At 39.9% G+C, this 27,323-nt stretch overlaps 4 protein-coding genes across 4 annotated transcripts; all 4 read left to right on the top strand.

Annotated features, from left to right (window-relative positions):
• Window positions 1–290: 290 nt before the first annotated feature.
• On the top strand, window positions 291–1,676 carry MELLADRAFT_104835 (uncharacterized protein; the record flags this gene model as incomplete). The annotated part of the gene is made up of 5 exons (XM_007408211.1): window positions 291–548; window positions 745–829; window positions 1,271–1,300; window positions 1,390–1,415; window positions 1,614–1,676. 5 exons carry the CDS (start codon window positions 291–293, stop codon window positions 1,674–1,676), a joined length of 462 nt encoding a protein of 153 aa, XP_007408273.1.
• A 4,119-nt stretch (window positions 1,677–5,795) lies between these two features.
• Window positions 5,796–10,606, top strand: MELLADRAFT_104834 (uncharacterized protein; the record flags this gene model as incomplete). Its single annotated transcript, XM_007408212.1, has 13 exons — window positions 5,796–5,800; window positions 5,871–6,042; window positions 6,173–6,312; window positions 6,379–6,444; window positions 6,530–6,602; window positions 6,651–6,758; window positions 6,842–7,394; window positions 7,946–8,006; window positions 8,092–8,191; window positions 8,265–8,459; window positions 8,514–8,852; window positions 8,904–9,020; window positions 10,541–10,606. 13 exons carry the CDS (start codon window positions 5,796–5,798, stop codon window positions 10,604–10,606), a joined length of 1,995 nt encoding a protein of 664 aa, XP_007408274.1.
• Window positions 10,607–16,179: 5,573 nt separating this feature from the next.
• MELLADRAFT_71399 (uncharacterized protein) lies at window positions 16,180–17,296 on the top strand (the record flags this gene model as incomplete). The annotated part of the gene is made up of 5 exons (XM_007408213.1): window positions 16,180–16,370; window positions 16,479–16,566; window positions 16,655–16,695; window positions 16,780–16,834; window positions 16,915–17,296. The coding sequence occupies 5 exons, from the start codon at window positions 16,249–16,251 to the stop codon at window positions 17,005–17,007; spliced, it is 399 nt and encodes a 132-aa protein (XP_007408275.1).
• Window positions 17,297–23,024: 5,728 nt separating this feature from the next.
• On the top strand, window positions 23,025–24,461 carry MELLADRAFT_104832 (uncharacterized protein; the record flags this gene model as incomplete). The annotated part of the gene is made up of 3 exons (XM_007408214.1): window positions 23,025–23,289; window positions 23,908–24,028; window positions 24,206–24,461. The coding sequence occupies 3 exons, from the start codon at window positions 23,025–23,027 to the stop codon at window positions 24,459–24,461; spliced, it is 642 nt and encodes a 213-aa protein (XP_007408276.1).
• Window positions 24,462–27,323: the final 2,862 nt, after the last annotated feature.

Raw genomic sequence — 27,323 nt, 5'->3', positions numbered from 1 at the left:
GCTAAGTAGAGCAGTCTATACAGTATAGCTGTACAACTGCTCTAGACAGTGCTATGCCCTATCACTGCTTATCAATTTTTTCATCCAAGTGAAGATGAACCACAATTTGACAGAACATGAAGAAAGGTTTATGAAATTTATCCAAGTTTTACTAACAATTTTTCCAAACCGAAAAACGAAATCAATTCCGAGGACAATGCCACTTTTCACCGATCCGATCATCAAGACATGGACGACCGACTGGTTAAAATTGAGATAGCAATGTGTTGATGAGTAGAGAAGAGGACCCGATGTCAAAAGCTGAGTCGCTTCATTATCCTAATCAATTTGAATCACAAGTCAAGTTAGCATTAGAAGATTCGATCTGCAATGAGATGATTTTAGAAGAATCAGGGGTTAAACCGAAAGGACTCGAAAGAGAAAGAAAGAAATCAGATATAGATCGAGTCAATCAAAGCGGAATTCAAGTGGATTGCAATTCAAATGAAGCGATCAAAATATCAGAAGCAATCTTTGAATTGTATTGTCCATGTTCAACGAAAGATAATGTCCATAATCATTCTCAACTTTCATCATAAATGAGTCATCATCGATTAATCGCTTTAACTCTATTCATTGATCCAATCACCACTTGGCCATCTGTGATTTGTAAAATGCTTGAAACTAACGTGATTCAAACTTCATTAGATTGTTCAATTCGATTGGATCTGAACTTTTCTTAATTTGAATCCTCAACTCATTCAGATTATTATCAGATCAATCTTGGTTGTCTTTCCTAGAAGTTCAACTTTGTTTGACCAATATTTAATTGAATTGTTTATTGGATTTGGTCAGTTGGCGATGTGGCTTAGTAAAGAATCAACATACTACAGTTTAAGATAGTCTCTTTTCCCTCCACTTTTTACGATCCGTACAAAATTCAACTTCATTCTTGAAAAGCAATATTTTACAAAGACAAGAACAACAAATCATTATTAAACTATTCAATTCGATTTATCTCAATTGAAACTTATTCATAAACATGTTCCGTCTCTGGTTACAAATTGGGGATTTGAGTGGAGTTGGGTAACTGATGAACTGTTACTTGATTTGAAAGGATTGGTTCATTTTAATCCTGGTAAAGCTCAATGGTGTAAGTTCTCTTTCTTTTGAATTTTTCTGTCTATTGAAATTGATCTTGATTTGATTTTGGGGGTTTGAGAATCAGTTTTTGGTGAACTTTTAATTTATCAACTTATAAGAATTATCATAGGTGATGATCATTGAACAGGATGGCAATGTGTAGATTCATTTTGCACTGGTAAGTTTCATATCTTGGATGCTTTTCACTTTTTGATTCAGTACTAATCAACTTCTTTCTGGATTGTTTATGGTTTTATCAATCATTAGTTTTATGTGTCCTTTTTGGACAATCTGTAAGTACACTTTTCACAATTTGCCTTCTTCAGCTTCTCATCTACCTCATGTCACTGATCAATCTTTTGGCTTTGTTTATATATCAATCATCAGCTGGCCTATATATTTTGATTGGTGATTTTGATCAATCCAACTCGTTTTTATCAGTTGACTCTCTCCATCCATGTTTGTTTGCACTGATTATCAACTGATGTTAGATTGTTGACAATTCAGTTCAAAATGATTGGTCTGATACAAGCTTGGAATTATCTGCTACCTAGGTAAGCGGTTTTCTCTCTGTTTTGTTTGGTTTAATTGCAGTTATATCGATCACAAAATTTGAACTTTCATTTGTATAGTTGTTTTCTGTCTGACTACAAACTGGTATGATCAATGAGATTAAGCCCTTGTGCAAGTGAAGTAGCAAAGGTCATTTCTCTCAAAACAATCATAGTCAAAACAATGATGCAGTCTGTATCCAAGTTTAATCTTACTTTTTAAACAAAATGAAATATAATCAAATGTGTTAGTTTCATTAAGTGGGCTATTGATAAAGAATGACTTTGGGTCTGATCAGCTGCTGACTTGGATTTGTTTCATGTAACATATGTTTGAGTTCTCACACAGTGAGGGCTATTTCTCACTATAGCACTCAGTTTGTCTTGCATCAAAAATTGTAATAAGAGATGTGAGGCTAAAAATCAGAAGAACAAGAATGAGAAAACCCAATATCAATTGTCCAAAACTGAGATTCAGATCAGGTCTGCTTCCTCATAACTTGGAGATTTTTGATCTTCTTGGAGATTTTTGATCATCTTGGACATAATGATCATGCACTCAATGAACACAGATAAAGGAAACCTCAATACACATAGAAGATCCAGAGGATTTAATGTCAGATCAAAGTCTGACTTGCTACCTTGCATTGGATTGATGCTTTTCAATTATCTGCCTACCATTGAGTGTGAATTTGAACCTCGGCTTTGACAAGAATGTCTTTGAATATCACCACCTCATTGTCTTTCCTCTCACTCCTCTTTGTTTGTTCAGTCTTTGGATTGATTAATGTTAATTTTATACAGGGCCTAAATCAGAAGACACCATAAATATGATACCAGAGCACAAGATACATGGATATAAAGTTTCAAAAGGGTATCATCAAATAATTTTACTTTACTTGTGTATGAACCCTGATAAATGAGACCAATCAAAGTTTATTGCTTACAGTAGAATAACAATCTTTTCTAATTTTGGCATTTGATTGTATTGGAATTCATAAGAACAAAACTAAAATTGATCAATCGAAAGCATCACAGCTACAAGAATTTTGGTGTCTATGAATGCTGAGTTGTACCTCTAATATCATTTTCTCAGAGTGCTTTTGATTTCACATGTAGCAGTTGGTGCATATGTATCAAGTTTTATGTTGAGCACAACAATGTATACAACAATTGTTTTTGGTTACATGGTCAACTCAGTCAAGCTTGCCCAGTGGATTGTAATGCAGGCCCAGTCCTAAGACCCAACTACTGGGTTAAGGAATGTGCTATGGGTGGGGCTGCTGTGATTAAATTCCAGTGTTTCAGGTGCTTTTCCCCAAAGAAACTTTCCCAGTAAATGGCTCCCAACTGCACAATGTCTGTGTATCTCCTTAGATATTCTTTTCTTGGTTTTTGCACATAGGCAAGTCAAGCTGCTGTGGACAAATGATCAGCCTTCAATATTCCCTTGATTCTAAAGAGGAGAAGGTAAGAAAATGCAGAGGAAATTACTGTGTATATGGATGCTTGACAAGCAGGATCTTCAGAAGGAGAAGAGACAATGGAGGAAGAGGGGAATTTTTCCATTCCTAAATTACATCTCTCTCTAAGTGTCAGGTGTGTCAATTACTACCACTAGGCCTTTTCATGTTCTCTGTATTTCACTTCCTTTTGCTGTCCCTAGCATCTCCCTGCCAGACGTAATGGACTATGTTACACCCTGCACAAGCTCCAAGAACACTAACAATGCCATCATTTTTTAGCTCTTCCTTAGTGACCATTAGTTAATTTCAAGTCTGATTGATTTGAAAAGCTTTATTGTAAAATTTCAAAGTCTCAGTAGGTATGTTCCTGGGGCTCATGGCCAATTTAGGATACAAAGAGTTTAGAAGGCTAAATCTATCTCATCCATCAAATCCAGTTGAGAATAGGTCATGTGCAAAAGTAGAGCAATGCACAGACATCGAAACTTTATATCTACACACTCAGTCATACACAACCATCAGAAAAAAGTAGGTGCAGATTGCAATATAATTTCTACTTGCATTGAGAAAGTTAATTATTGGAGAACAGGAATTATCCAGTTCCAAAAACAAGGTGGCTGACTATTTAGGAATTGTACAATCTGGTTAGGGGTTAGGATTAGTATTAGGATTTAGGAAGGATGTATTACATCACACTCATTGTATGTACAGTGGCAAAAGCCACTTCTTGACTATGGGATGTGGGCAAAACAAAAATTTCAACCTCAAACTCTAACTAGAATTTCATACCCTGGTGAAATTGGCTAAAAGAACATTTTGGTGACTATCTCAAGGAGCTCAATCAGAAAATAGCTTGGACTTGGTTATTTAATCCAGTCAGCAGTTTAAATCTTTCAAGATTTTTTTATTGGTCACTCTGCCAAATTCCAAACACAGGCTGTTAAGTATGCCTATACATGTCCCCACACCTAGTGTAATCATCGGGTTGGGGACAAGCCCCGGCCCTGCTGCTACAGAGCTTGAATGATTACGTAAACCACTTGGAGGGGACTGTACATACCATAAAGTAGCACCAAAACCAATGAAAATTGGCGAAAAACATGCCAAGCTCAGCATAACCCCCCCAAAAAAATTGGCTAAATTTTGGATGTTGGCTGTAAAGGGTAGTCAAGAGGTGACTTTCACCACTAAAAGTATAGTCATCATGAATTGGATCAATCGTCATGCAACATCATTAAATGCCATCAATCAACAAGTCATGCATAAAATGGCCACTTATCATCACACACCACATAGAATCTCCATAATTGTGTTGTAACTCTGAATTGATCAATTTGAGGTATCCTCCAAACATCAGCAAGTACTTCACAATCAAGTCAAGGCGCCACATGTACTGTCTATCACAAATCTACAAAAAAGTCTCATAATATATACATCTGCTGGCAACAGTGGCACGGCTAAGCTAAGTTAGCGCTTAGCGGTGCATTAGCTTAGCGATTTTTTGTTGCTAAGCTAGCGCTAAATCCTTAGCGCACTCAAGCTAAGCTAATCGAATTTCGATTTTTCCTTTAGCGGGTCTGCGCTAAGCTAAGCCGGGAGCTTAGCTATCAAAAAAATACATGTTTTAAGTGCAAAAAAGGGCCGCTAAGCCGCTATTAGCGGTTTAGCGGCCAATCAATTGGCTTAGCGGGTGTCATTTTACACCCGCTAAGCTAATGGCTTAGCGTTAGCGGAAATCCGCTAAGATTAGTGTTAGCGGATTTTTCCTTAGCGGCCTCTAGCTAAGCTAAGCCAAGGTGGCAAAAATCTTTAGCTTAGCTTAGTGAGCCACCGTTGCTGCTGGATTAGGTTCTTTAACATCAGGTGTGAAAATGAGAATAATATGCAGGCAATTTCTTACAGTAGTCCAATGTGATACACCAAGCACAAAGCACAAGAAAGTATCAAGAGTGCGGCGCCCGCCGCCAAACTTAGCTAGTTCATATTAATAGCGAACATGCAATTCAGACAAAACCTGACAAAACCTCCACTCATTCCCCTAACAACTGCGAGTTTAGACCAGCCGAAGTTACAACTTCGCGATGATTACTTTCTATCTCCATAGTACCTTGATATGATCCATGCAATCTATTTATGATGCAAATATCTCTGAATTATTTGACACAATTTCTCTATGAACGAGTTTCTCTGAAACCTTTGTATGACCCCAATCAAACCATTGTGATCCGCGTGTCTGGTGCTTTCATCCGATTTACTTAAATCTCACTTCCTTCCAGATCCAAATACTTCCATTCGGAAAGGTATGTCCTGATTCTAACTTGACCAAGTCCCCTTCGAGGCCTACCAAAAAAAAAAGAGTCAAACGGGCATGCACTTTGATGTCCAGCTCTGTTCACAAAAACCAAATCTCAACCTTTATTTATTTTGATGATTGATTGTTTTATTGAATGATCTGTGTTTACCGATTACCTTGAAATCAATCGACCAACCACACATTTAATAGGTTTCACTAATCGTAATCACACCGGATGGGCCAAAAGTTAATCGTGTCGTCTAAAGTGTGAAGGATCAGGGTACAAAAGCGAATCTAGCGATTCATAAATTACCGCGAGATATTTATTCTCTCTCTTTACCACCATTGGCTGAGTTTGATTCTATGAGGTATGTCTCATTCTTCTCTTTACCAAATCACATTCAACAAAGTCTGATTTTTTACTTCTTTGGTTTTCAGGGGGACTTTGAGTACTAGCAAGAGATTGGAAGATGTTGAACATGTTGGAACATTGAATCGACTGGTTACTTGTTGTTTTGCTTCTTTATCTAATACTGATGTTGACCAACGTTTGTCGGCTACACAAGCTGCAGTTCAGACAATGAAGGTTTTAACAGCTGTTCCTAAGTTAGTAGACCCTGTGTTCCGGAGCCATTCTCACTTGATTTAATCACATTGGTTGAGTTCTTTCACTTCCAAATCATCATTTTAATACTAAAATCATCACTAATATTCTGCCTTCCACTTTTTCTGTTTCATAGATGAAACGACAAGAAAGCTTCAGAAATACGATTGTAAGCTTAGGTTGGAATAAAGCAGCTGGTGGTCGTGATATCGAAGCTTCAAGTCGAACGAATTTCTCAGGTTTGGCTATCAATCGGGCTTGCTCAAGATATCAAGCGTAAGTATCAATTTGAATGCGTCTGGAGATTTTGTCAGAGAATTGAACGTGATTTATATGCGATAGGTTTGTAGAACTTTTAAAGGTTAGAGATAATACTTCAATCGATACTTGTATACCTACATGGGATATGTAAGTCTCTATCAATCATTGACTATCGTGAGATTTGCCATTCTGACCTTTAAGTCTATGTTCTTCTCTTTGATTTGTTTTACAGAAATTTGGCTTGGAGGACTCATCAATTGAAGGGTCTTAATTATAGTGATGCAATTTTTGAACATCTTGGAAAGGTAGTCAATCAGTTGAGTTCACTTTACTCTTTGTATCTCGCGCACTAGGATTTATGCTTACCCTGGATCATTGGCAAAACGTATAGTTTTACTGAGCGAGTTTTCGATCAGCATACACTTACGGCTTTATTCGAATCCACCTCTAAAGCTTGGGAGGTATGTGAAGATACTGACCCGGATCAATGATATATTGCAATATTGCTTAAGATTTCGCTTCTTAATTCCTTGCTTACCAACAGAAACTTTACGGTGTCAGTTATTCGCAATACCCAGCCCCCGAAATCGTCTTTGTTAAACCTGAACTGTTACGCCAATCAAGACTTCAGCTTTCGGCTCGTGCACCTTCTCCACCACCCGTCTATGTACCAGATAGCAACAGGGAGGATGGATCGGTGGTCGCCCCTCCACAAGCGGTTTGCTTTGTGATCGATGAATCTCGACCTTCGATGACCGGCAGTCAAAGATCGAGACCATCCTATGAGCATGACCAACAATCAACTATAGGATCTGATGGTTCAAACTATTCTGATGATATAAGACCTTATCATCCAGATACAAAGACTCAAGGAGCGCAAGAGATAATTGCTAAATCGATCTCTGCAACACAGAATATAAAATCATCTATGCCAGAACGTGCGGTCAAGAATGTCACCAATTTATCAATTGTCTCGGAATTACCCACAAGTAAAACTTCTAATCAAACAACGGTTTCAAAACCTGAAAGTGCAAGAAAGATTAGATTTGAGGATGAACAGTCATCATTAAGACCGTCACCTAAATCAAAGACTTCAGGTAATTCAGGAATTATTCCAATCATAGTGAAATCAACTGCTTCTGATTCATCAAAGAACGAAGATCTTGGTGTACATTCACCTGATCCAACCAACTCAAGCTCTACAAATAAAAACAATCATCAAGATCTTCCACTCGTTTGATCTAAAAGTACTAGACAACAAACCCCTTCACCTAGAGCTACGATGATCATCACAAAGGGTGAATCATCTGGTGAAGAAGAAATGAAAAGAAGTGTATCTGATGATCAAATTGCTTAACCAAATCATATCAATGAGGATCCTGGTGCTAATACTTTTTCATCAGTCGATTCAAAAAACATACAAAGAACATCCAAACCTGCTTATCATACTGGATTTGGATGGAAATCAGGACAATCTCGATCTCAACCAAATTATTTCCAAACCAATTCATGATGATTAATTAAGTTCTTATAATATTTCTTCATTAAGTCCTTTACGTTCATTTGATCCTAAATTCACTCCAATCACCTCTGATGATCAGCTATCTCATTCTGCAATCGCTTTGATTAATATCGATTAACTTCAAAGATGCTGGAGTTTTGACTTTTCTAACGGCTTATTGGTCTTACCTTATTGTGTTGCTCATTCGGTTAGTCATTCATCCTCTTTTCTACAACAAGAATCCGATTGTTTTCTGAAATTGACCATTGGTGTTTTTTCTTCTTTTTTGATAGTCATTTACGTGATGTTTTGGAAGAAAGATATTCACCTAACTCATATGCACATCTTATTCCAAAAAATGGTTCAGATTCCAGTTCATTCTTTACGAGAAAAGTTAAGTCTAGACGAGAGAAAAGTTAAGTCTAGATGAGATATTGCTTTTCAAGACCAGTTTTGGGTTCACCAGCTTGAGATTACACTCTTAGATTGTACAGCCGGAGATAATGGAATTGGTTTTGGATATACTCATACTACTACCCAATCCTTAAACATTTCATCTTATAATTATTTAGGATTTGCTCAATCAAGTAGAATATGTACCGATCCAGTTGAAGAAACTTCAATTCAATTGATATCAGTTCAGCAAGATCAAGAGATGATGGTGGAGTGAATTCAATTACCATCCAAACTGGAAAATTAATTTCCAATTCTTTAGGTACAGAATATGCCTTATCAATCAGTCAGTTTTGCCACCAATTTCACTACATCTCCTTCTTTAGTTGTTACGGGTTCATTGGTCATTTCAGATGAATTGAATCACTCTTCAATTGGATTCGGTCCAAGATTAAGTGATGCAATGGTAAGAACTTATAAACAGAATGATATGAAAGATTTAGAAAGTTTATTAAGAGACACAATTGCAGAAGGTCAACCTAGAAAAATGAGAGCTTGGAAAAAGATTTTGGTGGTGGTGGAAGGATGTTATAATATGGAAGGTTTGATTCTTGAGTCACCTAATCTGTTGAGATTGAAAGAAAAATATTATATCAGGTATGTAAGTTCTTCACTTTTTCAGATGAACTTTTTACATTATCTCAATTGACAGTCTCATTTATATCTTGATGAAGCTCTCAGACCACAAGGACAAGGTGTATGTGATTACTTTGGAATTGAACCCAGTCGAATTGATATCTTGATAGGAACCCCAACCAAATCACTTCGAGTCAATTTTCTCAATCTTTTTCAATTCACTTTGAATTCACTGACTGATTTATAGGCCATTGCTATTTGCAGCCCACAAGAGAACCATGTAGGCGCTGCCAAAACAGCGCCTACATGGGTGTTTCCCATGAAAAAGCGCCTACATTTATGATGTAGGCGCTGAAAACCATCTAAAATGATGCCTACATGATAAACAACCCATGTAGGCGTCATTTGGTTACGCCTACATTCAAAATTTCAGAATGTAGGCGTAATTTTCAAGCACCTACATATCTAATTTGAAATGTAGGCGCTATTTTTGAGCACCTACATTCAATTTTCAGCTCAAATAAGCGCCTACATGCAGTCTTGCATATGTAGGCGCTCCAAATCCAACATCTACAACTCCAGACTGGTCTGACGGCTAATGAAGAAGAAGTTTCAAGTTAAAATGAGAGTATTGGAAGACGGAAAAAGCAGTTCGGAGTTGAAATGAGTGTATCAGAAGATGGAAAAAGCAGCTTGGAGTTGAAATGAGTGTTTTGGAAGACGGAAAAAGCAGTTAAGCATATTGGAAGATGAATATGCTCTTTTCAACTCTGAAGTGAGTGTATCAGAAGACGTAAATAGCAGTTCAGAGTTGAAATAATCTACTTCTTTTTCCGCTTCTGATACACTCATTTTGACTCCAAACTGAGTTCAGAGTTGAAATAATTTACTACTTTTTCCGTCTTCTGATACACTCATTTTGACTCCGGAGCCACTTTTCCGTCTTCCGATACACTGATTTCAACTCCAAACTGCTTTATCCGTCTTCTGATACACTCATTTTGAGTCCAAACTGCTTTTTCCGTCTTCCAATACTCTCATTTTGACTTGAAAATTGTTCTTCATTACCCTTCAGACCAGTCTGGAGTTGTAGTTGCCGGATTTGTAGCGCCTACATATGCAGGACTGCATGTAGGCGCTTATTTGAGCTGAAAATTGAATGTAGGCGCTCAAAAATAGCGCCTACATTTCAAATTAGATATGTAGGTGCTTGAAAATTACGCCTACATTTCATTTTTTGAATGTAGGCGTAACCAAATGACGCCTACCTGGGTTTTTTGACATGTAGGCGTCATTTTGGATGGTTTCCAGCGCCTACATCATAAATGTAGGCGCTTCTTCATGGGAAACACCCATGTAGGCGTAATTTGGCCAGCGCCTACATGGTTTTCTTGTGGGCTGCAAATAGCAACGGCCAATTTATATTGTAAAATTTGGAGCAAGTGAAGGATATAAAGCAGGAAACCAAGTAAGTCAAGAAGCCAAGCGATGATCCAACACTTGCAAAAACATGACATCCATCCATTTATGCCAAAACACTCTCACCTGCAGTCACATCACATATAATTAGGTCATTGATTTCAATCATGAGATCTGGATAGTGGATCATACTGACGGGTGAGTTGTCTTTGATATTTTAACCATATTTTTTGATGTCTAAATAATCAATGATCAAACAACATTTTTTGTATGTTCTAGGCTCTTGAATTGTAGAATTGTGTTCAGAAATCAGCTATCACCTCTGAGAAAGAATCAGTAGCACATGCCTTGAAGCAATGAAATGTTTCACCTCCATCTTCTTCAGATACTGAATCAATGAAGAGGATGAAAACTCAGCTATACTGGAGCATACCGCTTTGAACAGCTCCACTATAAGCTCTAATCTGAGACACCATCATGTCCCTCACCATTGGACCATATCCTCAGCTATGTCTGCTTTTGGACCCAGCTTGCAATATCAATAAAACAGCTCTCTATCCAATGATGGGATTGTCATCCTCAGCATTTGTGAACTGCCTCATTTTCTTGGCCTCCAGAGAACTCAATCAAGTTACTGTTGCTACTGCCGCAAAATGAATTTGCAAGCCAAGGTTGAAAAAATTCCCAGACCAAAGGCCCCTCAGCACATTTGACTGAAATTTTCAACTCATACTTTGATATCTGATTTCTGACTTTGATTCTCTCTTGAGCACAATAAACATTCTTGTGATTTTTTTTTGAATCAGAAGCTATCATTGATTGAGTTGCATTTGGTAAGAAATTAAAAAAAACATTCAAACCAAACTTGTTGACAGAGTTGACCATTGTTCATTGCTGATTTTCAATCTCACTTGCAGATATTTATCTTTGCTACTGTGTTTATGAATGGCAGATTGGAAATTAGGACTGCTGTATCATAACTGCAGTCTGCCATAAGTTAGAGAAAAAAACCTTCATTTGTGATTTGTCTTGAAATGAGGATTTTTGGAATCTGTCTAACAATCATCAAAGTAAGCACACCAGGAACAGTACATCAATACCAACCTTTGGCTCATTAACAGCATGGTTTCATACATCATCTCTACACTATTGATGCTGACCATCATGTCAATAGACTATAGAAGTATACCCTTACAATCACACCCCTTCTTTGAACCTATGTCCAAATCAATCAGTCGCAAATCCATCAACATCTATCAATTCTACATCTTTCTCAATTGGTCCCAGACAATCATCATCACTCTCAACAAGACCTGTCTATTCATCACCTTTCCACCTATCACCTATCACCTATCATTTTCAATAATCTCAAACTGATGGACTGACAATTGATAACACTCAATCAAATCTATCTAATCACTTATTAAATGGGAATGGTGATAGTGTTGAAAAGAGCAGAAGTAAGATGAGATGATGGTTGCTTATAATTAATTTTTTTAAAAATAGGTTGAGTTATACGTAGTATCTTAATTTTGAATTGCATATCATTTGCACAGGTACTCAACTATCTGAATTCCAAGTGGTCTTCAGAGATTGAATGTCAATTTTCCTTATTTTGTAGCTATCAATTTAGCCGATATCTTTTTGACAGAGAGACTACATCTTCCAAGAATATGCTATCTAAATGATTAGTATCACAAACTTCCCAATCAAAATAATGTGAATGCTTGCATTGATGTGGATAACCAATGTTGCTTAAACTTTTTGATTAAAAAATATCATCAGACTTCAATTAAAACCACAAGATTTGAATGAACCACATCATGCTTGAGTTGCTCAATGCGCTGACATTGATGACACAGATTTATTAATTGTTTTTGAATAGCATGATAAGTATCTCCAGTATTTTGTCAATTATCATGAGTGCGGCGCCCACCGCCAACTCCAGCTAGTGAATATTATCTAAAATGTCACCTTCACTGCAGGGGCTCTGTCCGGTGCTTGCCTCTTTTTGTTTTGGCTTTGATCTGATGTTGATTTATTTTGTTTGTGAGTAGTTGGTTTTTTTAGGTTGTTTTGATTGAGTTGATGCCGGTGTTGGTATTGGGAAGGTTCTTCTTGGCCTTCAGACAGACTTGTTGGTTGTTCTCCAGTGTGGTAATTGTCTTCATCATTGGACAAGTTGATTAGACTCAGAGTGACCGGTTTGGTAGGGCGTTTCAATGCGGCCTGCAAATCTCCCAAAGTATTGACAAAGCTCAAATCCTGTTGACATGGACTACTACAACTGGAACGACGGATGGAATCAGGTGGAAGAAGTAAACCAGACAAAGGTCAAGTCTGAGTGACAGGACTATCAGGGATAATGATTTAGAAGTAGAGATTTGATTAATATTTTAATATTGAAGAGAGAGACTTAATAAAATTGAAAGAGATGATGGAAATGGATGACAGATACCGACCAATACCCAAACCGCATTGCACTATATGGCGATTGCGGAGCAATGTTGTAGCGTTTTTTGGGTGCGCCATGAGCCCCGCAATACATAGCAAAGCTTCCGCACTGCACACCAGGGCTGGAACTTCCCATAGGGGGGCATTCGCTGTGCAACACGGCCCAGGAGGTGTTTCTCCGCTATATAGCGGAGAAAACCAGTGGGGTACAGGGTATCACGCCAGGCCACGCCACATCTACAACTAGGTGCAAGACTACTAGACTTTTTCTTTTAAAGAACACAATCACAATCAAACTCAAAAGATAACTATTTGATTGCAGACACCAGGACTCAAAAGAAACACTAACACCCTTCTTCAAAAGGGACCAAAACCTCAACTCGGACACTTTTTAATCAAAAAAACTCAGAACACTCCACTCCTGATCCAACAATCAGATGAACACAATGATAATACTCAAAAAACCCAAAAAATTCCACTCAATTGACGGACACACACAAAACTAACCACCTCCTCTTTTCTTTCATCTCCAATGTCAATCTCACAAATTTTGCATTTTACTTTGATCGGAGTTTGTTCAATCACGGTAAGTTGTCTCTCTCCTCTCCTCTCAATCTTTTAATCACTAACTGTATCTCTTCCACTTACTCTCCACTATCTCATAGCTTTACTTGTTCAGATTTTGATTGTAGGGTACTTTATCATTATCTAAGTAAGTTTCTGATTGATATTTTGTTTGTCTGTTCTTCTTACTGACTCAATTGATTCATATCAATGTGATCTTCTTTGATTTTGATTCCTCTCTTTGTTTTTAGGTACTGTTAGGTCCGACCAATCACAATTGATCACTAGTCCATCTTCTTCTTCTTGAGATTGATTTTCTTGATAAAGTGTAATTTTGATCATGGCATTTGAATTTTATATAGAAAAGATGACAAAGAAAAAAAGGACAAATGATGTGTTCCATCCTTTTGTGAAGTTCAAATATTCAATTCCACATTTATTGTTTTGTTTCTCATGTTTCCTTTTTGTTATGTTTATCTTTTGTTTTGTTTTTATTTTTGAAAAAACTTTTATCATCTCCTCATCACTCACATAGTGCACTATATAGCGCCAAAATAGTGGTACATACCACTTTGACATTGTGAGAATTTTTTTTGTCTAAATAGCGCAGCCGTAGTGATCAGGCTCATAGCGCAGGCTGTGCACCACTATGGAAAACGGTGAATTCCATAGCATGTCGTAGCGGTTTGGGTGTTATACCGAATGATTAAAATGAAAACAAAGGGAACAAATCACAACTCAACTTATCATTTGGAGATGGGTACGACCGGAGGCTGCATGACCAATCCAGCAAGATTGTGGCCAGATTGGGGTGTCAGCACCACCAACATATTTACCTTGGATTTTGTAATCCAAGGTATCCTTGGATGCAAAACCTCGGACAGAAGCTCCCCAAGGTTTTGATCCAAGGTAATTCTCAGGGAAAAAACCTTGGACAAGGTCTGTCCGAGGATTTGCCTCTGATGATGCCTCAGATTTCTCAACCCGAGGCATCTATGCTGGCAGTGCAGGACCCTGCGTTGGGAACAGTGAGTGTTGGTAGGTCAGATTGTGCATGAGGAAAGGTGTGGTGATGAGTAAGTTGATTGATATACACAGATATTGATTATGTATTGTATGACCCGTAGTCAACCGTAGTGACTATGGGTTTTGTCACGGTCCCCATAACAAAACCAACCCGTAATTGTAATAGGCACCGTAGCCGGTTTTGCCTTCCAGGGATTTTGGTATGGAGTCACCGTAATCACAAAAGGCTCAGTACAATATGGCGCGGGCCGTAACGTATTGTACTGTAGCCCGTATTCATTGTGCTGAGGTCCTAGCGTTGCTTTATGGTTATTTTTTCATTTTTTATTGTTATTTAGGTTTTTATTTTTGTTTAAAAAAAAGAAATTTATTAATTATTAGTGTTGTTATTATCTTTATTTTCAGAAAATCTTTTTATTCTATTTTTTCTTTTTTGGTTGAAGTTTAGTTATTTTCATTATCGTGTTGTTATCTTCATAGGCGTAGGGGATTAATTTTATAAAATCAAGCAATTTATAACCCTAGGCTCTCAGCCTTGGGATACGCCCAAATATCATGCTGCTTTAGAATTTTCATTCTAAGTTTTAGTAAGTTAACGTATTCGCATTTCTCTAACTTAAACAAACCCTTTCTTGCAGGGTGTTCAGGTGCTCTTACCAAAGCGCCTCAAGCCTCAGAGGGAGTACTTTAAGTTAGAAACCTGTGTGACATGGTAAACTTATCAAAGTCCCCCTCCACACAAATAGTGGAAGGAGGGACTTACAGCACAAGTCCTACTTTGAACTCACAGCAGCAGGACTTTCAGGCTTCTTTCCTTGATCACCCATTATGAGAGTCACAGACATCATAAAATGACACTTGCGGCTTGAGAGGTCTTCTCTTCAGACTTCTACATATCCTTGTGCATTGTTCAGCACAGATTTTAATCATGAAACTCACTCAGAAGAGTTGTAAAAACTTATAGCCGCAACACATAATTCAATACAGGACCCCCAAGGTGTGCTTGAAACCCCGAAAACACAGTGTCCAAGAATCAAAATAGCAATGAATCTATCTGCAGTGACAATCTGAAACTGGCAAGAGGAGACGCACAAGATGTTAATGTGGCTGGATGGGTGATTTTATGAGGTCTGTGAGCCTCATAATGGGCAAAAACAAAAAATGGATGAAAACTCTGCTGCTGTGAGTTGGAAAGCAGGACTTTAGCCGTAAGTCCCTCCCTCAACTACTCGGGCGGGGGAGGGACTTTGATAAGTTTATGGGTTGATCCCTCCCTTGCAAGCTTGCTCGTTCTCGAGCTCTGTCGATATGGCCGATATTTGGAGCAAACCGGCCGAGTGATAATTGACGACAACGTGGCTGATGCGTGAGACAAAAATCGTGAGAAAGCGTATCGCATCATCCTACAATGAGATTTCTCCGCCACATCGTCAAGATTTGAGATCATGGTCACGTCCGCAACCCGACGAAAAACCCAAAAACTCGCCTCGGCAACGTTCAAAGGAGCTGAGCATGGCTGTGCCACTTGCGCCAAAAAGTACTTGTAGGGTCGACATCGATGATCGAAGTGAACTTCAGCTTGGTATCCACTTGATGGTTTGCTCTTTCAAACTCTCAACAACTTTAATTTTTGCCAACCCCCAATTATTACATCATGTACAAGCGATCATTGAGCACATCCAGTGATCAGTTTAGTGTTTTCGTTCATTCGAGGTGCTATGTCACACTGTACTACTGAGGCGAGGAAGAAGAATTTAAGATCCTCCCACCTAGGCGGTGCTCAAACGCAATTATTTCATCATGACATACGCTCTCCCTCGGGCCTCCATGTACGCAGCCCACTTGTTTTTCTTTAAAGGCGGCCCTTTGATAGTCATTTTGTCTTTCCCGCTCTACACCTGACTTACAACAGCACTTTCAATCCACAAATTATTCGCTACTTCACTCGACATAGCAAAATGATATCCCTTTTAAAACTCGTAACCTTATCGGGAGCTTTTCTTTGTATGACTCTCGGACTGGCCGATGCTGAGTGTTTGACCCGAGGTTCGATAACGATCGAGGAGCAACATTGTTTAACGTTGGTTTACCTCTGCTTGCTTGGTCGATCTAAACCTGAGATGCTCTTTACCATGCTTTGTGTTACAACTTTGCTCTATTACTGATTGCTCCTGCGTTGGATTCATAGAGCCTTACCTCTATTCCCTCTCCCCAGTGGTCCTGACACCATTATTTTCAATGGCAATATGATCCCATCTCGTTACCGGACTTGCGAGGTGAGTCATAGGAGTCTTCCAATCTCAAGATACTTCAACCAAAACCAATCATATAGCTATGCTGACTAATCACAATTCCTTTGTTTAGCTCAAGTTGAGAACCGTGGACGGAACCTCACCGATTCACATGTAAGCCAACTTGTGCCAATTTCATCAACATCAGATAATTTCTGTCGGAGCTTATTGTCAACTTTGACTCTCTGCAATCTTTAGCTCTAAGGCGGCTGTGGCGAATGCCTTCCAGACTTCTTGGAACCAATGCCAAGGCGTAAGTGTCTTGTTAATATCGTGATCTTCTCCTGAGACTGTACATACGTGAAACCCTGACATCATCGAATCCTGAATTAGTACTCTACCATCATGATCGGTGATGTTCAATCTCCTGACACTGCCGTGTACTTGGACATAGGAGCATACAAGGACCAACCTGGCAATCCATAAAGTTTTACGCTGGCGTGATTCACAATCGCAGCTCTCCTTCGGCATCAATAGCAGTCTTACACCCAGATTTGATTCCCACGGAAAGGACGCTGGGTCTGGTGAAAGTCGATCCTTGATTAGTTTGACTGGGATATTGATGGTCGTTTGTTGCCAGGAGCCAATGTGTACAATCTATGTTTGTCTTCTTTACCTGTTGCGCCTGGATTCATTTGGTATCATCTTGAAATCTCGCGTACATTTGTGGCTTTATTGAGTTTGCAATGTCAGCATTTTCTGGGCAGCTCTTTCTATGTGCTCAAGACCATATGATGTGCTTCAGAGCCTACATGATAAGGTTGTTTGGAGCCTGTGTTACAATTATCAGCCAGAAACTTGTTCTGCCCTAGCATAGGACCAGATGCCTAAGATCTTATACCCCAGCACCATCAATTTCCAAAGGGGGGACAAAGGTATCTCACCCATGATCAGAGCTCAGTTGGAATCATTGACAATTGCCATCAACAGCCTGCATAACTTTTGATCTTTACACTTGTCTCTGTGACAAGTGAAGGATAGGCTGGTCAGTGTACATGATCCACTATGATAATCATACATGGGTGCATTTTTTTTTTTTTTTTTGCATTGCTTAAAGTGTTTTGGAGCCGCTAGGCTATCAAACACTATCTACTATGTCCAGCACCGGTAAAACCCCTCTGGCTGTGTCAGGGGAAAGGGTTGCTGTTGGCTGTTTCATCTATTTTACATATGTGGTTTTTATAATGTACGGCGCTAAAGGATGGAAATTGAAAAACTTATTCTCTTGGTTGTTGCCTTTGTGTTGGCGTGGTTTCGTCGTTGATTGTTGCCCAGCTCCAGCGACTTTTCAGTCTCCAGGTCACTGCAGACATTATTTGGGTTCCCCAAGTGGGCAGGGAAAAATGATTGGGAGTATGATTTGTCATAAAATGGTCTATCACTCCACACCTGAGCCATAACACCCACACTACATATGTGTAGCAGGCTCAGTGAATATGTGGTTATCATGTACATACAGTTCTGCTCAGTTATCTGCTCATCAGGACAAGTTATTCATATGTAATACATGCTGTAACTTCTTTCAGATTGAAAAAAGCTGCCAAAAGATTGACTACATACACTGACTCAATGTTTTGGTGTGATCTCATCAACTCAACTGCATGTAACACACTTTCTGTTACTAAGACATAGCTTCAACAATATTGCCTGAGCAGCTACAGAATTATATGTAGTGAATTTTTGGGAAAAAAATTTCAAAGTCGAAAAAGTTACATGTGGTATAACATGTGATTTATTTATTCTGATGGGCAAAAAACTGAGCAGACCTGTATGTACATGATAGACAACTATTGACTTAGCTTGCTGCACATATGTAGTGTGGGTGAAATGGCCCAGGTGTGCAGTATTAGATTCTTTTATGAAAAACTGTACTATTAATCATTTTCCTCTGCCAAATTGGGGAAGTTGAATGATGTTTACAGTGAGGTATCATCACAATATTGCGCAATGGCTTTATAAGCAATAGGTTTGTGTAAGATTGAGGTGTTGCTTTTGAGTTCGAGTTTCTTCAGCTCTTCTTCAAATTTCTTTCGTTCTTCAATGAACTTTCTGCATGTGAATAAAAAGTGTTCTACTGACTCAATGCCTTCTTGGCATTCACAGCTTGGGTCGTGGATCTGTCCAAATTTGTTCAGGTACTGATTCAATTCAATATGTCCTGACCTTAGTTTCGTGATTGTGCTAATTTGATGTTTGTTGAGGTTTGATAGGTGTTTGAGGTGTGATTTTTGTTGTGGTTGGTGGCCGAGCCTCTTCAGCTTGGGCAGTTTGGTGATTTCTGAGTTTGATGTTTTCCATTCCTTGATTGCGGAAACGAAACTAGCGGCTGTTGGTTTTGCTTTGAATGTGCTAGGTAATTTCTTCCTTGCCTTTTTGTTGGCGATTTCATCCACTATTTCGTTTCCGTATACTCCCACATGACCAGGGCACCATCGTATCGTGATTCTCATGTTCGGGAAAGTCCTGTGTAGGTAAGTCATCAGTTTGTAAGTTTCTTTTCTGTCGTCAAGAGTGGTAATAGGAAGTTTATTGGATCTTAAATCCTTTATAACGCTTTGGTTATCGAGTAATATGGTCGTCCTCCGTGTGTGGACCGAAGCCGTTTGTAACGCCATTGTGAGTCCCATCTGGACTCCTCTGTATTCTGCCTGGTAAATCCCGTGCATTCGTGCCGTTCCTAGGTGTTCGGAAGTTGACTTTTTCGTGTTTTTGCACCACGCCGCTGCTGCGGTTGTGCCTTTCGGAATTCTAGAACCATCAGTGAAAATCACAACATGTTCTATTGTGTCAGTTAGTTTGTTAGCTTCTGTCTTAGCTATTGTTTCATTTTCTTGTATAATAGTCGTGTAATTAGACGGTCTTGTCAGTATGTCAGTTGGGTCGAGCGGGATTTGTTGAATGAACTCGGACAATTCCTTGCTGATCGCGTGTTGGAAGAACCTGTGATAAGGGTTGTGGTGGCATCTTGGGTTTGAGTTTTGCGCCTGTTTGACAAAACTGTAGATGGGCGAATGTGGAGGTTTTGTTAGCGATGTCGCCATAAAATTCATGATCTTACTCTGGATTCTTATGCCTGGCGGAGTAAGGTTGGCGTCGTGTTTGAGGAAAACCCCTGGTGTTGATGGTAAGGCTCCCAATGCAGCTCTTGCGCAAATGTTGTCTATTGTGGTTAAGTCCTTGATGAAGTATTTCGGTGGTTCAAAAGGTAACCATGCCGCTACCCCGTAATCGAGAGCTGTATGAATTGTGGTCGTTATTAGCGTGTTCATCAGTCGTGGTGATATACCCCACTCTGCTTTCGAAAGAGTTGCTAGGAAGCCTGCTCTTTGTCGGCCTTTTGCCAGTACTGCGCTCCTGTGTTGGTTAAAGGTTAGTTTATTATCAATGATTATACCTAACCACTTCGCTTTTTCCTCTGGTAGGATGTGTTTTCTATCGGCGAAGCTCATTGTTGGCGGGTCTTCAATTTCTTTGGGATTAAAAATGACCCAAAAGGTCTTTTTTGTGTCGAAAATAGCCCCATGGTCTTGGGCCCAGACGTTCTGCCTGTAAGCTAATGTTTGCATTTGAGATCGTAGTCGGTGTTTGTCGGATGCTGTGGTAAGAAGAACTACGTCATCAATAAAACCCAAGGCGGATGCATTATTGATGCTATCTGTTGTTTCTAATAAGCCGTTGTTGTATAAGAGGTACATGAGAGGTGAAAGCGGAGATCCTTGTGGGAGTCCGTGCGTTAGCTTGAAGGGCTCTGACTCGAATCCATTGAATGATAAGGTTGTTGAGCGGTTGTCGAGGAAGTTGTGAAGTAGATTGAGTGTTTGGTCATGAAAACCTTTTCTTTCGAGGATGGCGAGTAGTCTGGGGTGGTGCACTGATGGGAACGCTGATTTCACATCAGCAAAGAGTGCACCCACCACATTACCTCTTGTCCATTCTTTTCGTATCCAGGAAACCAGGTGTGTAAGAGCCTTGTGTCCTGATTTATTTGGTCTACCACCGTAGTGATCTTCATGGAGTAATCGTTTTTTCTCCACCTGTTCTGAGAGATGTTTAGTCAATAATTTTTTGTAGATCTTACTTAATGTCAGCAAGAGCGCTATTGGTCTATACGCTGAGGCCGCTGTATAGTCTGGCTTCCCTGGTTTGGGTAACATGATGGTACGGGCCTGCTTCCAATCTTGGGGTATCAACCCGGTTTCTGTGATTTGTAGAAATAGTGAGCGTATTTGAGCTTTAGCTTGTTGCCAAACTTTACACCAAACCCAATTTTGGAGCATATCGGCTCCCGGTGCCTTGAGTGGCGGAACGCTCGTTATGACCGATTTGATGTTTTCCTCAGTCAGATAACTGAAGAAGTCTGGCATGCTTTGTTCTGATGTTCGGTTTTCTGGGCTGATTGGGAAGCTGAGGATTTCAGACTCGGCTATTTGACAGGGGGCAGTTGCCACACACGTTGTCTGAAAGAGAAGTTTAGCTTTCTCCTTGTTTGTTGAGCATATAACATTACCTGAGTTTGAAATCAAGGTGTTGACTAGCGCTGACGGTTTTCGTCCTGATGCAAACCTTTTAGCTTGGAATAGCGTTTCATGAGTTAGTGTTGACAAGTAAATCTTCCAGCTGTTTTCTTTCATCTTGTCGACTTTCTTGTTGAATATGTTTCGTGCTTTTTTGTAGTTTGTCTTGTTTTCTTCCGATTTGTCGTTTTTGAAGATTCGGTGCAGACGTTGTGCTTCTTTCCTGAGAGGATCTAGCACCTCGGGTATCCACCAATGTTTATGCTTACCTGGGGCTGCTTTGTTTGGTGAGTTTTTGTTAAGCGCTTCGGTGATTGAGTTTCGCAGGCTTCTGTCAAAATCATCAATGTCAGTTTGTGTCGTTAGTCGTCTTACTTTTGGAAGTGCTGTTCGTAAGTCCATGAGTAGTGCCGGAGTATCAACTTTATTCCAGTTCTTGCGTCGATTTTCGTTTCCTGTCGTTACTTCGTGGGATTTTGTGGTAAATGTGGTGATTAAAGATTGGTGATCCGAAAAATGATTTGTGATGTCTTCTGTGTCTACCAGACAGGCTTGAATAACATCTTCAAGTTGTTCGTTCACCCATACCAAATCTATGGTAGTCCCTCGTGTCGTTGTTGAGCCAAGGCCAAATGTAGGCTGTCCTGCTGGTGATCTCAGGTGTAGGTCCCATTTGGACATGAGGTCGATGAGGTCTTCTGCTGCTTTTTCGGTGTTGTTGCTGTGTAGTGGGTTCCATGCTGGGGAATGTAAATTAGCATCGGTCACTACTATTGTCGGTAGGAGCTGGAGTTGGAGTGGGAGTTTGGTCATTAGCGTGTCCCACGCCTCAAACCCCGTAAAGGTTTTTGGCGCGTTATATACATTTGTGATGAGGAGTGAAAAGTCGTTAATAGTTACCGTACACGCTGCTATGTCTCGTGAGGGTGATGTGATTGGATTGATTGCCGCTTGAAGGTCCTTTTGGATATAAAGACAGGCCCTAGGTCTTGATTCTTCATTCTTCTTGGCTGCTGTTGGGCTGATTAGAATCCAGTTCGTTTGGTTAGGGGGTAGGTAATCTAGTCTGTTGATGTGGGGCTCTTGGAGAGCTATAATAGAAAAATTATTGGTGAGTTCATGATTAAATAAGGAATACATTACGTGCTGTGAGCGGTGGCAGTTTAATTGTAGTATTGCCGTTGTGTCTTGTGATGTGATGAGTTTGCGAAGGCGTGTTTCTATCATTGGGATAAATTCATGTCTTCGCTTTCTATGATGATGATTTTTGGGGAGCTGCTCGGGTTATATGGTCCGGCGCTCGCCGCAATCTTTGTTGGACATAGTGGGCTGAAGGGATGGTGAATGATGTCAGCTGGTTTTGAGGCAAAGAAAGTCTTGAGGTTCGTCAGGGGCTCAAGTTGTAGTTTCTTTCTCGCACATGCTGTGCACTTCATCTCAGATTTTTCTTTTTGGGGGCAGCTGTGTGCGTGGTGTTTGTCGCCACAGAACGGGCAAATGGGGTCAATTGGGCAAGACGGTGCTGTATGTCCCAACTTTTGACAGTTGTAGCACCTTTGTGGAGGTGGGCCACTCTTAAAGGTGAGGTGTTTGCCTCTGCCATGCCAAATTTTATTGGCTACGCATTTCTGAGCCTGTTCCTCACTCTTTAATCCAATCAAGATAGACAAGTGGCGCTTATTTGGGTCTTCAATAGCTTTTGGATTAAGCCATCGGACAAATAACATATCTTTTAGAAGATCTCCATTACATGCTTGGAGTTCTTCGCAGTGGTCTGGTACATTTGGATCAAAAGTTGTAGAAATACCGTTTACAATAACCTCGTGACGGGCCTCTTTCAAGGTTAGCGTTTTTGAGAATCCTTGTAACCATGTTCTTGGTAATGCTCTGACTTTAGCCGCGTGCGCAGCTGTTTCAAAGTATACATCAATGTCATGTGATGGATGGCGTCTCACGCTCTTAATCTCAATGGCCGACGTATCTTCCGGTTTCATTTTAATCTGGTATGCTCTGAAGGTCGTGTTGAGCTCGTTGATCAGTTTAGCATTGGAGTGGTTTGGATGGGTGATATTTGTACCCGGTTCATGGACTAGTGTGATGACATTAGTTGATTTTGCCTTTGGTGTTTGTCGAGGGGGGTTTGACTTCGTATACGATGAAGATTTCCCCGAGTTGGTGTTGTTGTTGTTTGTCGGTGCGTGTTTAGACGCTGCTAGTGCATATGATGGGGCCTGAGTGCCTTTCTTTTGTGGTTGCTGTGGGCTTTTAGTACCAGCTGATGCTTGTAACGAAAGGATTTCGAGTATAGCGTCAAGCTTATCCTCGGTTTCTTTTCCTTTGAATACTATCGATCGTTGTTTGGTTGGTCCCAATAGGGCTTCTGGTGTTGTGAAGTTTTTTCGAGCGTCTTCGTACATGACCTGGTCATGTACAGCTCCTGTTAAGACCAGGATGTCGGCGGCTGTGTCGACATCGACCTGGATCTTTTTCGTTGTTTTTGATTTGTTGGCTAGCGGAAAGCCTGACTTGACCACCTCCAGGAGCTTGCTAATCAACTCCTTAAGAGATTTAGACTCAGCTCCTGGGCATAGGAGAGCGATTCGATTTGACCTGGGAGTACCTGCCAACTCCGTCGCTTGGTTTTCGGCTGCTAGTCCAGCCGAATCCAACCTTGATCTTTTCTTTGAGAAATTGCCCAGGTCAGACACCTGGATCGACGGAGATTGGGTAAGTCCTTGGGCCAGACTATCTTTGTCGAAAACGAGGGGGGCGTTGGGGCCAGTCGTTTTTGGTCTTTCTTGGGGTCCAACAGGATTGATAAACGCGTTGGACGCGTCGCGAGTTGGAGTAGTGTTCCCTAGGGTACTCTGCTCCTTCTGGCCCGAGTCCGTCGCGTCGTCGACCTCCATGTCGGCCGGTATCGCGTTGAAGAGGTGAGTCAAGAGTGACGAAAAAGTTAGGATAATAGACTTTTGAAATTTGGACGAATGCTTGCGCAGTCACGGACCGGGTCACGTGACTAATTGCTAATTCGTGGTAAAAGACAAGAATCTCCCTGCATCTGAGCTCCCTTTTGACATCACTTCAATCTGCTTTACTGGCTCAGCCAGTCCTTCCACATGTCAAGGTGGTACCAGGTCAGACACCAAAGATCAGATTGCCAAACTCAATACACTCTTTGCTACTTCCTCTGATCATCCCTCTTGGGCATCTCATTCACATCATAATTCTACAGGGACTGCTAGATCATTCAAAGGGTACACAAACAGCATCCAAATCAAGTACAAAACCTCATCACACTGTTACACACGGAGTACCCCATATCCAGATACAACGGGAGAAATGAAATCATTTGAAAGGACATGACTGTACTTTATTAGATTCATCAATTTCTATCAAAAAAATACTTTAAAAATAAAAATCCTCATTATCACTTGCAGCAGGAACCATGTGAAGGAATTTATTATGCAAAAACTGGAAAGTAATGGGAAAATGTGTTTCTCATGATCATGAAAGACTTGAATGTTTGAATTCTGAAGCTCTCTAAGTACCTTCTGTGTGACATCAAAGCTCCTACCAATCCCACAGCTCTAGATGACCACAAGACCAACCTGCTTCAAGCATTTGCAGCAATTCATGCCACAGATGATGATGAGAAATTACAGGTGATCAGGACCTGTACCTCACCTCAAGATGTTTATGAGAAGTTATGCAAACATCATGATGATTCTGGAGGTTTATCAGCAGCTCATCTCTTTTCAGAATTGGTGACTCTCAAAATGTCATCAGATGGGAAGCTTACACCAAAGGTACAATGTGTAAGACGAGGAAATACAGAGGCATGAGACCTAATACATAAGTCTTAGGAGAGACTGGTTCAGACTCCAGAGGAAGATACAGGAGTGTGAAAATTCTTACTCCTGCATCACAGCAGTCTCAGAGGCCACCAATTCTCTCACCACAGCATCAGATCTCTTGCTTTCCCCTTCTACTATGGGGTGTGCTCAGGGCTAAGGTGTACATACCTGAGTGATCTGAATATGTTTTGTATACATATTTTTTGAATCAAAAGTGATGCTCATACAATTCCACATGGAAATGTAGAGACGTAAGGGGATGAAACGCAAACTAGATAAAACTAGTGTTAGTTGAGATCTACTGAAACAAACAAATTGTGACAATAGAGAATAACACTATTCAAGAAGAAACAATAGCTTTATATATGAAACATGTTTCAGCTAGGCACAACAACTATGACGCAAAACAAACAAATAAAGAAACCAGCCTAATCTAAACATTATTAGATATTCCACCTAGGCTAAACCAAAAACGGGTGAGATGCCTAGGCACCTACGGTGCCTAGCCAGGCCAGCCGCAACAGGAAAGACCTTGTCTCATACAGTAGTCCAATGCTATAAGACCAATTGGTAACTAGTTTGGTAGTGTGTTTGGGTATGGGTGTGTGGCCGTAGACTACTGTACAAAACCAGGTCCTCTGCAAGGTAGGGCACAGGGGTGGGAGGAAGGAACCAAAATTTCTTGCACTAATGATGTTTGCTGTTGGCTAGTTGCTGAGGTGAATTTTGTAAACACAAATTTTTCTGAAAGCATTGGGGAAAATTCTACAATTGAATTTCTTGTCAACTCTTTCTAGAATTGACCAGATACTTGGGTCCACTGGCTTCTCAGGTCTTGGCAGCTATCCACGTCCCCAAGCTCAGGGGATCCATTCAATCTTATCACATCATGTTTATTGCATAGAAGGTGTAAGAGTTCAGGAATAAACGCTCAACACTGTGTGATGGATAAAGAAACCTTTAAGAAGGTAGACAGAAGCTCTTAGCTCTTATGCTGATGAGGCACTGGCTAACAATGACAGTAGACAAGTTCTCTTAGACAAACCTGAAGAAAGGGACAGAGGAGGATTTTAAAGTGATAGAAAGAACTATAGAGTAAGAAGACAAGATTGAGAAAGAAAAAGAGCGCCATAAAAAGAAATATAAGAGGACAAAGTAAAGGTTCAGCTGAGCTCACTATGATAGAAAAATAATAAGAGACTCTGTTTTACTCTTGCCTTTAGAATCAATTTACCCAAGGGGGGAAAAAGATTCAGAGGAGAGAGGTGGGGGGTTAATAAGAAAAACAATCAGGTCACAAATTTTCACGGTCACAACATAAAACAACAACATTCAAAGCATCTCTCCCTAATTAATCCCAATAAATCTTTTTCTAACACTATCCTACTACCCCCTTCATCACACACCTTCTATCTATGTAACTCTGGATTTGTCAATATCTGTTTAGCTTCGTCTGCCTTGATGTTTCTTGAAGTTGTATATAATCATGTAATTTGAATTTGTTCTAACTTAATGGTTTTGATGCATTTCAGGAGGATGAAGACAATGAAATAGTTCAAAAAAAGGATCATCCTTTCCCTCCCTAGTTTATGTCTAGGTGAGGGAAGGTTTATAGTTGGATTTAGGTCTCTGCTTATAAATATTGTTCCTTATTGAAATCTACACATTGCAAGACCTGATTGTGGAGAAGGTCCACAAAAGACTGTCTTTGGAGAGTTCTCCTTTGTCTTGTGCTCACCTCCTGTACTATTACAGCTGTTGTGAGAACTAACAGTAACTTTTTTTATTTTGTGTTGTGTTGGGATTTGATCCAAAACTGGAAAAAACTGAAAAAAACTCCTTTTTGACCATGTGTACCGTGAGATAGAAGCATATTGCAGGAGCCAAACAAGGTTTAGGCCTGTGACATCAAAGAAAACAGAGTCTTGGGCCACAGATAAACTCTAGTTAAAACTTGGCAACACCCATCACCTCAAAAGTTACCAATACTTCTCACAACAACTGTATATTATATCTACATGTGTATGTTGGGTGGGTGGGTGGTCAAAATGAATTGTTAATGGGTTCTGATGTATAAAATAATATTAGTGAGTATGAAGGAATGAGTTAAGGAGAAGTCTTGATGTAGAGGAAGATTGAGAGCTTCCAGAGCAAGAAGTATATACTTCTTTTGCTAAAGGACATGAGTGGTGTTACATTTGTACTTTTGTGTGCTTGGACCTTTACTCTGTCCCGGATTAGTCTTGGTCTTCTAAAATCTATGATCTCCTTTGTTACTACTTTCCTTACAAAGTTACTCCCTTCTCAAGCAAGAGCAAGGGTGCCACTATACTATACTGGTATGAATATAATTGGGTATAGTATAGTTTAA

This window comes from Melampsora larici-populina (genome assembly GCF_000204055.1).
Source record: "Melampsora larici-populina 98AG31 unplaced genomic scaffold MELLAscaffold_11, whole genome shotgun sequence".
Classification (NCBI taxonomy): domain Eukaryota; kingdom Fungi; phylum Basidiomycota; class Pucciniomycetes; order Pucciniales; family Melampsoraceae; genus Melampsora; species Melampsora laricis-populina.
The sequence above is the reverse complement of the archived record's forward strand: the minus strand, read 5'-3'. Positions and strand labels throughout refer to the sequence as shown.